This window comes from Aptenodytes forsteri, unplaced genomic scaffold (genome assembly GCF_000699145.1).
Source record: "Aptenodytes forsteri isolate BGI_AS27 unplaced genomic scaffold, ASM69914v1 Scaffold46, whole genome shotgun sequence".
NCBI classification, from domain to species: Eukaryota; Metazoa; Chordata; class Aves; order Sphenisciformes; family Spheniscidae; genus Aptenodytes; species Aptenodytes forsteri.
The window spans coordinates 4548077-4560071 of NW_008794774.1; the positions used below are offsets into that span (position 1 = coordinate 4548077).

The following is an 11995-nucleotide window of genomic DNA, read 5'->3' on the forward strand; positions in this document are numbered from 1 at the left end:
GCTGGGACGTCGCAGCCAGCACGACGTTTGGGCTGCTGGCGGATTTTTACCCCCGCAAGGCCGGCAACATTTAACGGTCCCGTTACTCCACTGTGTATCACGTACAAACATTAAACGCGCCGCTTACAACCGAGGTTCCTACCGTCGAGCAGGCTCTGCGTTACGGATTTGGTTCCCCGTGCGCGGTTAAACTGACTGAAACAATGATACTAGAAAACAGAAAGAGTAACTCTATGCCCCCACAGTGAATGTATCAAGAATCGTTACATTCTCGGTCCTCTTTCTTAATAAGCTTCAGAACTGTATGGTCTGCTAACTATGATAATGGATTAGCATGAAAAACTGCAAAAAAACTACGGTGTTTTGCTCATGAAACAGATTTAAATATTGGCACGTAAAACAAAACTGCTATTATTCCCCGATGTGTTTCACGGAGACGACAACAGTGGAATTCCTTAAAAAAAGAGGGCATACAGCCATTACTTTATAACGTATATGCTCGTTCTTTTTAGTTTCAGGCACTGCTCCAGCCTTTCCATTCACTTCCCTCAAGCTTTCTTTTGTTTAAATATTGCTGCCAATACCATCTTAAAGAAAGTCTAAGCCCGCCTCTAAAAATGCCGTTAAAAAAAATGGTTGAACATTAGGCTTGAAACTTCAATGAAGAAAATATTGCATCTGTTTTTAAAAGGAGAGGGAACGTAAAGTCGGTTCAAATGTTGTAAGTTTATAAAAGTTTAAAATCCAAGTGATCTTTAAGATGCACCTCTTGGAACTTTCAACGGATCATCAAAATCTCTTAATTCCATAAAGGGGCACCCAACATTGGCAGTGACTGTGTTAAGATTTTGAAAGAGCTGATCTAAAAGTCCATTATGAATACCACTCGTGACAAATCTAGCCCTTCTTTTTGAATGAACTGTTCACAAACAAACTACCACTCTCTCCAAACACAGCCTACCTATGTCACATCCCGATTTTGTGCCTTTTATTATCCTGTTGCATGGCTGTCATTTAAGGTGGATCCTAGTCCTGTTAGGCTAGACAACAAACGCAGTAAGCAGCATAACTGAAAACACTGAAGCTGTGAATTTCTCCCAACACTTCACACAACTTTCAAAAATCACAAACATGCTGATACTTGAATAGATACAGAGGGCTATAATAAATTGCATAATTTTTCCAGATACAGGAAAGCTGAGCCAGTACTTTGGGCATCATTGTCATTTTACCAGATGTAATCTTAAGGACGCTTTCCTTGGTTAACTACTTCCATACTTAAAGGGCCCACAACAAGCTATCGTACATCAACACAGTACCCTATCAAATCAGTGAATATACTTTACCATACAGGTTAGTAGCAAACATCTGCATTTAGGTACAAATATTTTAAAATATTTTCACATATATTTCCCATATACAAACACTTAGACCAATTCCAGCTAATCACGACTAAACAAAAGTAAATATAAAATTTATAACTTTATTGACAATATACTCCTCTTTATGGTACATTATGCTAATTAAATCTGTATTTTTAAAAAGTAATCATTCTAGTATTTGCACCATACAACTTCTTTGTTGAGTTATTGCAAAGAAATCCTTGGGATATAGGGAAAACATGCTTTCTATCTGCGTATTTTACCCTGGAACATTTTATCGCTTTTGTGGACATAAAGACATGAACATTTTTCACTAAGATCGTATCTATGCAGAAAGATAACTGTAAGATGTAAGATCTCTATATATAAACACATACATTTACATGTATTGATAAAAAGCTCTCTGAGAAAGGTTTAGGAAGAAGTCTGCCTCAGTTTTAAATGTTCCTTTTATAGTGCGGTGCTGCAGGATTACTATTGCATACCGTAAATAAATGGCAGTATCAGGGAATTTTAAACACATGTAGCAGAAAAAAGACGTGAGTATTATCTAGACAGACCTACTGATAAAAACACTAAAAAAAAATCAAGGCAGAATAAGACACTTAGTGGGAAAGCTAACAACCAATGTAAACTTCAGTGTTTCCTACCAAAAAACAAAACTCTTTACCAAAAAGTCAAAAGAGCCAGTATCAAACAAATAGAGTAAGACTGCATTCCAGTCATTTGGTTTCGGCATTAACCTCAAAGACTAAAGAAATCCCCTTGGAAAGCTAATTTGAAAGTAAATACGCCTAAAGTTAAACATACAACTTGTATTAATCTCAGAACAGAATCGAGACCACTATTAAAATAACGCCGGGGGCACATTGTGATGCCTACGATTGGTGGGTGGATTTTAATTGACTTGAAGACTGTCATAGTCCTATTATCATAAAACCTGTAACGCACTTCCAGCATGGAGGACCCATCTGTGCCCACCATCCATCTGTTCAGATGTGATTGGCAAAGTGGTAGGGAACTCGCAGCGGTTGCCTCTGCCTGAAAGGAATAAACCACAGGATCTTCCAGCGAGTGCCAAAAACTTCTGAGAAGGTCTGCTGCCATGGCTTTTGGGGCCTCGATCTGTGGAAGACAGCATTATTAGTGAAAGACAGCACGCTCATGGAGCACTTCAGTCAGCTAGAACAATGCAGGTTGGCTGGGGATCCATTACTGGACTCCGATGAATTCTGTCCCAGCATCACAAACACAGCTTTTCTTTCATTATGGCATGCAGCTGAGACTTAACTTTGGAGAACAGAAACTATCTGTGTTGTCAATCAACCAAAGGCAACTTTTGAAGCAGACGAGAACCTCAGAATCAATGAAACCTATGTCAAGACACAGCAGAAAGTGTCTTTTCATTTGTACTTTTGAAAGAAAATATAGTTTCACTGGCTTTGGAAGGAACGGGAATAATGTGAGGCTACTTTGGGTACAACCAATATTAAAAGATTAGTGAGCTGCTGCTAGAGATAGGAAGTACAAGGCACAGTACCATGCAAAATAATCCTAACAGTGCCTTCAGTTCCTTTTCTCTCTCACACAGTTAAAAAAAGCAGCTACTCCTTTAGATTTTCAGCAAATAAATGTAGACATTTTACAGCACTTACATGTCTTCACAACAGTTCGACATTTTTTCTATACTTGTAGTGTCCTGTTGAAGAAAAGAAAACACAATGAAAAAGTATTTATTTACATTCCTAACTGTTAAAATGTCATTATGAAAGCAACTAAATAAAGCAGGGAATCCATTCTTAGCGTACACTGCTTTGGCATTAGTCCAGTAGGTTACATATTACTCATATGCCATATTAGTTTCAAACAGCTGTGAGATTATATGCGCAAATTTACTCAGTATGTTAAATGATTTTTAAAAACATGATGTGAAACTATACTCTGTATGTATCACTGTATGTGATAGCACATACCACAGAATGTCAACAAAAACTTACAACATTATTACAGCTAAAATTAATTCAGGTATTACAATTAATTCATGCAACATTTAGAAGTAACGTGTGTAAAGTACACTCTTGCCATACTCTTTACAAGCACCCATTCCAGACTTGGAACAGTCCACGGAGATGACCACAGGAAAATTTAGTAAAATGCAACTATTAACAGATGTAGTATTTTGAAAAGCAGGAGCTATTAAGAAGTTTTAAAATAGTTATCTTTATGAGTATTATAATGCAAACAGCACCACTAGGAATATACCATCAGTTTCCATAGTGCCTACAGGTAAATACCAAATATAAAAATTATTCTCTTAAAATGTAACAAAAACTACATAATGTGTGGAGTGAAGGCACCCCTGCAGCTAACAGCAAATTGAATTCATACTTTACTTTTCTGAACGTGATTAATGAGTCACAAAGCTTTATAATTAACAAATCAATTTAAGCGTAGATCATCCCCAAATACAACTTTTAAAACTACCAATAGTACTTTTTTCTCACTTTTGCACTGTGAATTTGACCAAAAAGCTTGCTTTGTAAGCGAGTATCACTTCAATTTTAACTCCAGCAGTGTTAGTGTTTTCAATGCACTTTCATAGTTCATTATGTCCCAGAATCACTCATGAGGTCCAAAATACAGCAACTGAAATATCTGTCATGGTTCCATCTCCTTTTCATGGCAGCTTGCTATTTCCCTTTACTGTGCACTGATTTAGGCATGCACATAATGCACCTGTCAGATTACACTAGCGTTTGAATGAAACTGAGCGCTAGTCTCTATTGTCCCAGCCATGCAGAGACACAAGGGCTGTGGTTTAATTAGCCTGCAACTTCACTGTCATCTGGAAACACTACCTAGCAATAAAACCATACTGCGTTCTTTGATTCTTCCTGCCATCAGTGCATCCAGTTCAGTGCAGGCACTGCTGGGATTCTGCCACCATCTTTCATAAAGCTTTGAAGGGGAAGGGTGAAATGTGAGTGGGGAATAATGCACAGGAAGCTGCTTCCCTGCTTCACCAGACACAGGTGGCCTCAACTCCCCTTGCCAAATTTTCTCCTTCTAAATCCGCTTCCCAGCTCTGATGAGTTTTGGAACAAGATGCCTTACCACATGCTAAACGGCAAAAATCTTCATTCTGCCCATGACCTACCCAGCTGAATTCCAGATGCACTACGGCAAAGGAGAGAAGTCCCCTCTCCTCACGCCGAGCCACCAAGATGCACAAGTTCTTCCCTGTTTGTGCAGAGAAGGCACAAACTTGGATTTGAACAACTGCTCAATAGTGAGATTGGAACAAGATGCCTTACCACATGCTAAACGGCAAAAATCTTCATTCTGCCCATGACCTACCCAGCTGAATTCCAGATGCACTACGGCAAAGGAGAGAAGTCCCCTCTCCTCACGCCGAGCCACCAAGATGCACAAGTTCTTCCCTGTTTGTGCAGAGAAGGCACAAACTTGGATTTGAACAACTGCTCAATAGTGAGAGAGCTGGAGATGCCCACAGCAGACTATCTCAACCATTCTGGCCTCATCATTAGGTGGATTTGAACAACTGCTCAATAGTGAGAGAGGACAGGACTGGAGGCAGCAGGCTGTAAATACTGCCTGTTGTCTCGATTCCCATAGATAAACTGCTTCTCCTCTCCACCTTATGGCCCTGTCTAGCGTATTCCCCCTCACCTGCCACAGGTGGCAGGAAAGCATTACAAGACACAAGCCATTCTCCTTGTTAGGGCAGGACCTGACTGCACAGCCAAGGGACATTCTGCTTCCTTGGGCTGGCTTTTCATCCAACTCTCGTCAGAACAAACACCACCTTTTCTTACCACAAAAAATCACACACAGCTTTCTGAATAAAAAGGACTAAATAAACACAGATATTACTTCCATGACATTTCGGTGAGGTTGTAACGGCATTTTCATGAGATGCTGTAGCTCCTTCCATAACTGCAAAAATATCTCAGCTCTAGGAATTATCCTCTGGTCAACTCAAAGCTGTCTACCTGATAGTATTACAAAATAATATTGGTATGTTTGAAAGCAATGATTGCTAATGATTTTTTGTACAGCAGTAGCATGCTAGTCCATATTATAATTGATTTCTAGTTAGCAAAGGTTTATGCTATCATTTCACAAAAGGAGCCTTAAAACAGCTTTGGGTGCAGAAGTAACATAACAAAATAACACCTTAAATATGGCTTCTTGCTATGTTTCTCCACATTGTTTATTCATTACTACATTTGTACGGCTCCCTAAAACACTGTATCTGAGATTTTTGGAGGAAATCCCAGGTTGGGAACTGGGGGTTGTATTCCTTTTTAATTGTTATCATGGCACGTTATCAAGACCTGAAAGATGCTCATCAGGGTCTGCTTCTCTCAAAAATGTAACCCATTAAATTAATGAACTAAGTGAAAGCATCAAAACAAGAACTGCAGAAAATGACCGTAAGAAAAGACTGTCAAGCTTCCACACCTTTAAAACATACTAAGGATTTTAGTTGGATAGGAAGTCAAAGGAAATCCTCCCTTCCTTCCTCCCTTCCTTCTTCTTCCATTAAAATGCCAACATCTACTTTAGAATACTTTTGCTTTACAGTAAAGGAATTGGGACTGAGCAGTGAATCCTTTGCTTCTGGGATACTTTTTCAGAATTAAAAAAGCTTTATAGCCACATTTTAAAAGCTGTGAACTAGGGCTAGAGGGAATGGGAGGAAACATCTCCCTCTGAAGTTTAGCTGCTTAGCAAGTGCTGGTGACTGAACTTAAGAAACCAAATTCCCCTCACAGCTTCCCTCCCCCAACAGTGCTGCAAAACAGCTGGGCTCATTTGAAATGTACTTTCATTTGAGAATGAACCAATTTACCATTTCACATGAAAGTGAAACTTCACAGCACCCCAGGAAACTCAGTAGCCCCTCTGGAGAGAGGAGAGGAAGGAAAGAGAGAGGGCCACAGTTGAGTTTTGGCCTGTTATTTAAGGCTTTCTTCTCAGACTGATGAATTTTTCTCCTTTTGGAGACAGGAGGACCAGAATAACCACTATTCTTCTGAACGACAAGGTGTTCTGTTCATTAACACGTCCCACGAATGGCTTTCAACCAGAATATCATCTGTCTTAATTATGCATTTCACGTATACCAAGGTTTTGCTACAACATCAGCATTACTGTGTTCAGCGTAAGAGGCTTTGGCTGTCTGCATCTACTATCAGCTTGGATTACTATTAATACAAACAGATCTCTGCTAAGATTTTTTTTTCCCCAGACTCACAGCTAATGCTGATGTTAAAATCTTTTGGAGAATTGGCACTCATCCAAAAGTTGAAAATAACTTGCTATGGGCAAACATGGCATATCTATGGAGTCCTAGTAATCTCTATCTCCAAAAATCCCGTAAAATTTACAATTGCAATCAAGACAAAATTGACTAACCCACAACTGATTAATTTCACACGATGGGTCATCTGGACCCCCAAAGTCATCATCCAGATTGGAAACAACTATTGTTCCTGCACCTGGTTATTCAGAGATACATACCCACTGATAAGCATCTTAAAGCAACTAGGAAAAAAAAATCATACCTTAGTGAGAAAGGCAAAAGAAATTAAAGGAAATAAACACAGCAATCATTAACAACATATCACTTTAAAACAAGAGGAAACGGGCAAAGGCTTCAGATTCTGCTGAGGAGATGAGGAATTGTTTTTTGCTTTGAGGACTTACTACAAGTCTGCAAGAGCAGCTTGCCTACTCTAAGTGAAGTAAGCTACTGCCACAGCTAAGACTGTTACACGAGGAATGGAGAGACATATGTAACAGCGCCGACGGAATTCTGCAGACCAGCTTAAGATTCATTTGCAAATGAATGCACCTGTGTTAGCTACTAAGAGGAATACAGCTTTCACATCTATATTTTTAATTAGCACAACCAACTGCCTGAAAAAACAGGTTTTTTAAAAAGATCACACGCACTGTTTAACAAACTGTGCTATAGGATGGGATTCATCATGAACTAATTTATCATGGAAGAAGCACATGGAAAGAATATTTTCCTCTTACTGATTCATGTTTTCCAAAGGAGAAGCTGTAATTTGTAACTCACAGAACCAACTCCAAAGCACGCAGCCACAAACTCTGGTTCAATTTTTCTTCTGTGTTCGCTTAAAGTGACATGTAATCAATACAGCTCCATTTAATACTTGCAATAGAAGAATGTAAGCATTATGCCACACTTTCTTAATATAGTATTTTCAAATACTCAGTATATCAGAACCAGCAGGAAAGTATGATAAAGCAGAAAGAGAAAAAAAAAACAAAACCTGCAAGCCCTCCTGGGTTTGCAGCCATTGCTGTTATCCGAAAGTGTAAGACAACATATCCTCTATCTGAACAACACATTTTTTCATTCCTTGTACCTAACATCCTTTCATTGTGTGTATGTAAATGACAGGTAAGCAATTGAAGAGTATAAAATACTGAACATCTCATAGAAAGAGTACTTCATATTTCAGAAATTCTCCTTTTTGGCATTAATTACATTTTGGGTTTACATTTGGCCACTTTTTAGCATTGTTTTCTTAATCTAGACTTCTCACATAAGATAATATGATTAATTTTATCAATTACAATCAGGTTCAGCCTGAAAATTACTAGTTCAGTTTTAACTTTAAATCCTTCAATCAGAGAATTGTATGCAAAATGAAAAATGAAGCTACACTATGTTATATCTAGGGAATACTCCTATATTCCTCTATGCTCTGATAAATTTAGTTAAATAGATTTCCAATGTATTTGTCAGATATTAGAAAATGATTCAATGAAAACATCTGGTAACAAATTAGGAACACATCTACAAAGAAGGTGATGCAAACAGACCTCTTTTCTTCAGTCAAAATCCACGGCGTGTTAGGTGCAGATAACTGCATGACAGGAAGACACATTACAAAATGTGTTATTTTTCTTGATACTTACCAATACCTTCTTAAGACAAAAATATTAAGAAAAAAATTCTCAGGAAGGCTAGCTGTTGACCTTCCTCACACAGATGCCATTTTAATAGTCTGATGTCTAAATCTGACAAGCAACATTTAAACAAAATGTACTCAGCCCCCAGAACACTCACACATCATTATTTTACTTACTTTCAATTGGTTAAAGGTACTTCCTTTACTATTTAGAAAAATAACTGAGCTGTAAAAGGACTTCTTCCTTGAGTGATGAACTGGGTGTATTTTTGGCATGATATTTCTGACTCTCTGCACAGTATAAAATCTCTTTGACTAAATTTTCTAACTTACCCTTTTCCTTAATAATATTGTAAATAATTAATTTCAATAGAAGTATCCCTGCTTTACCTAAAACTACATAGTGATCTAAATAAAACAGATGAGATCTTTTGCCACTTAGTGTGTCTTACACTTGAGTTTATTCTTACATTTTAAATAGCTCAGGAAGGAGTTTTTTTTAAATAAACTGAAATTTTGTTTTGATGGTAAATAGGTGTGTAAGACTGTCAGGATACATTAATTAAAAATGTTAAACCAATTGCTAGTCTATTTGAGAAAAATAAGGTAAAGATACAAAAGACTAAACAGTTAACAAAATCCCATTCAAAGACAAGGGCATCACTAATTCCTGACAATTTAATTTACAGGACTTTACGCAGTCTTCTAATAGGAGATTTACCTATAGGTGGATTAAAGGTAGGGACAGAAAAAGGTGAAGGGATAAGAATAATGGGGAAGATACAGACAGACAACGTTAACATGAACTTATTTTCTGTTACATCTCTAATTTCAAATTACTATGTAGTTTTATACTTTATATATCTTTTGCTCTCCCTCTACAATTACTTTATACCTTACACTTTATTATAGCAAGGTAAAGAATACGTTTGCTGGGAATCCTAATTTCCCCTTCCAATCCTAATTTCTTCTGTGCTAAACTTAATTATGAGGATTAATAGTTCCTTGATTACATTTCTGCCATGTTTGAAAAAAACAGGAAAAGCCCTTAGTATTTCACTAATCGAAACAGTATTTAATAGATTATCTGATTAAAGATTTTACAAATATTTTTAATTATAAGATACTTATTTTTAAAGACAAAAAGCATTTTAGCACAACTAGATCACTTGTGCACTCTGTATATTAAAACAGCAATGGATCAACACTACAAAATATGCAAAGAATTAAAAAGCCTTTGGTTTTATTAATAGAATAACTGCAATTACATTTTCATTATTTTGCATTTCAACCTTTAAAATTTTGTCTGACTTACTGATTACACAAAGAATTTTAAATTTTTCACTGGCATTTTTATTGTTTCCATTTCAATTTGCATTATACTATTAAATGAAATGATACTCCTAAAGAAAATTAACTGCTTGAAAATGTTCCTGATATATAAATATATCAGAAAATTGATTTGTACAATTTCCATCTTTTTCCGATTTCCTTAAAAGGATGTTTTTGTCCTTTTGAGAAGAAAAGAAGACTTGAGCAAAATGAGTAATGCTCCTTACTACATGCTCACTGTAAGTATCAGTCACATTAAGAAAAATAGTTAAAATATATGAATTATTAAGTTCAAGACGTTCATGTGGAGATGGATCTGTTTACAAGAACAACAAAAAATAGCTGGTGAAATATGTTTGCTACTTGAAGGTGAAAAGGAGAAACTGCAACAATAATAAAACATAGCACTTAACAAATACAGACATTATAAAATACTTCTAAGGGGAAAAATTTGTGTGGTAGGCATCATATAGTGCACCAGACAGACTGCTGAACACCAGCTGTTAAACTATTTTCCCTTCCATCCTCCCCAAAGCAAATAAAGGGAAATTTCTCTCTATCGCATCCACACAGTAGTGATGCACCAGGATATTGGCATATCACTGTACACCATTCAGTTAATTAACAGGAAACCCTGGTAGCATTAATTAAATTAATAAAGTCATTGTCCACTTAGTTCATAATACAGCTACTACCTTGCACAGAGACCACATGGTATCTATTAAATTTATAAAAGCCCATCCATTACATAGTTTTGCGCCAGAGAAACAAGTTAATTATTAAATAATTTTAATGAAAAGTTTTTCTCTGCAATACTAACACACAAAAGTCACATAAAATCATATTTGATGGACTACAGTGGAAAAATGAAGAAAATTTCTTTAATTCTATATAAATACTTTGTTTGAACATATGGAAAAATGAAAACACAAACTGTTTAGCATTTGAAATAAAAAAACAATCAAAGGTAATCCTTTAAAATTAGGGTTCAGATTAGTCTCTGCAAAGGATGCTGTTTAACGGAAACATCTGGTAGTGTTACGTTGAGAGACAGGCCTTTTTTAACTTTGGAAATGAGATTAGAAAATCAGTTATTTCTAAGTATCCAAGTAATTTCTAATTATTTTATCTGGGTCACAGATAATCCGCTTTTACAGGGCTCCCACAGCGACATCAGAGGATCACTGCTGAACTGATTATCCTGTTACCTTCCACCATCCATTGGAAGATGGGATTTTCCTTTTGTACAGAGGAAGAGAAAGAAGCGGCTGATTGCTTCAGACAGGTGGCAGCCAACAAAATAAAGACCACCACAGATCTCGAGAAGAAGAAAACCTCACATATGCAAAAGGTACCAGCCTTAAAAAAGGTCAGCAAACTGAATACTTCTTAGTAGTGTCTGGTGCAATTTAAAACCTCACTAGATATGAACAAATATCAACATAATGTTGACAAGTCATTGTTTAAAAAAACATGCCATATTATTTATTACTTGTTTGACAGTAATGCCTTGTAGATCAAACACGACCGATGTCAGAATCCTACTGTATAAATAGAAAAGCTGGTTTTTAACATCATTTCACTGTTAAAGTGATGTGAAAGACATACAGAAGTACTTTCTTAAAGCAAAAGTGGAACATGAGCAAGAGAAATGCAAATGCCAGGGCTAGTCTTGTACTAGTATAGACACAAGCATCCTGACAGTTCCACCTTTTTAAAAGAGCATGAATTGCAGCTCTTTACCTCCCACAACCATAGATCAGAAGCAATCTGTAGTTGATAAAAGACGGGGGTTTTTTCCTAGGTGAATTTATGCCTTTTTGTATGAATAAATGAATAACTAGCCTAGTTATGCATTTTTTTAGGAAAACAAGCGTCTGTTACATATAAAAATATCAAATGAGAGAGGACTTCTTAAAAAACGCTTGTCAAGAAAATACGTCTTGAGAAAGCAAACAAGTTTCTGGATACCATTTGATTTAGCTTCCAATTAAATTTTATTATTTGATATGAGGATGACTACAGAAAAAAAGTAATTGGAAATAAAATTGAGTAACACAGATATGTGCTCCTCAAGATTTTCTTCTAGGTTAAGTGCAAAATATTCTTTTCTAGATAAACTTTGCATTTGCCATTGCAATACAATGTCATTAGTATGTAGTTGCACAAGACTGTATATTTTGGATGTTTTTGTGGAAAATTTAAAAACTTTCTGAAATGGAACTATCTCAAGGAAAATTATAATTTATCTATAAATAGTATTTTTACTATGTATGTTAAAAAAAAAAAAAAAAAAAAAAAAAAAAA

The 11995-nt window shown here is 36.3% G+C and overlaps 1 protein-coding gene across 4 annotated transcripts in view; it reads right to left on the bottom strand.

Annotated features, from left to right (window-relative positions):
- Window positions 1–1469: 1469 nt before the first annotated feature.
- ZDHHC21 (zinc finger DHHC-type containing 21) overlaps window positions 1470–11995 on the bottom strand; it is a 35841-nt gene continuing 25315 nt past the window's right edge. Inside the window, exons 7-10 of one of the 4 annotated variants that reach the window (XM_019470770.1) lie at window positions 8268–8311; window positions 6930–6973; window positions 3038–3081; window positions 2419–2507 (exon numbers count right to left, since the gene is read on the bottom strand). In XM_019470770.1, coding sequence (XP_019326315.1) covers window positions 3044–3081; window positions 6930–6973; window positions 8268–8311 — 126 coding nt within the window. In that variant the 3' untranslated portion in view covers window positions 2419–2507; window positions 3038–3043. Of the gene's footprint in view, window positions 2508–3037; window positions 3082–5251; window positions 8312–11995 lie in introns of those variants that run through there. The other 3 variants (XM_009274277.1, XR_002086125.1, XM_009274278.2) reach the window with 3 other exon arrangements.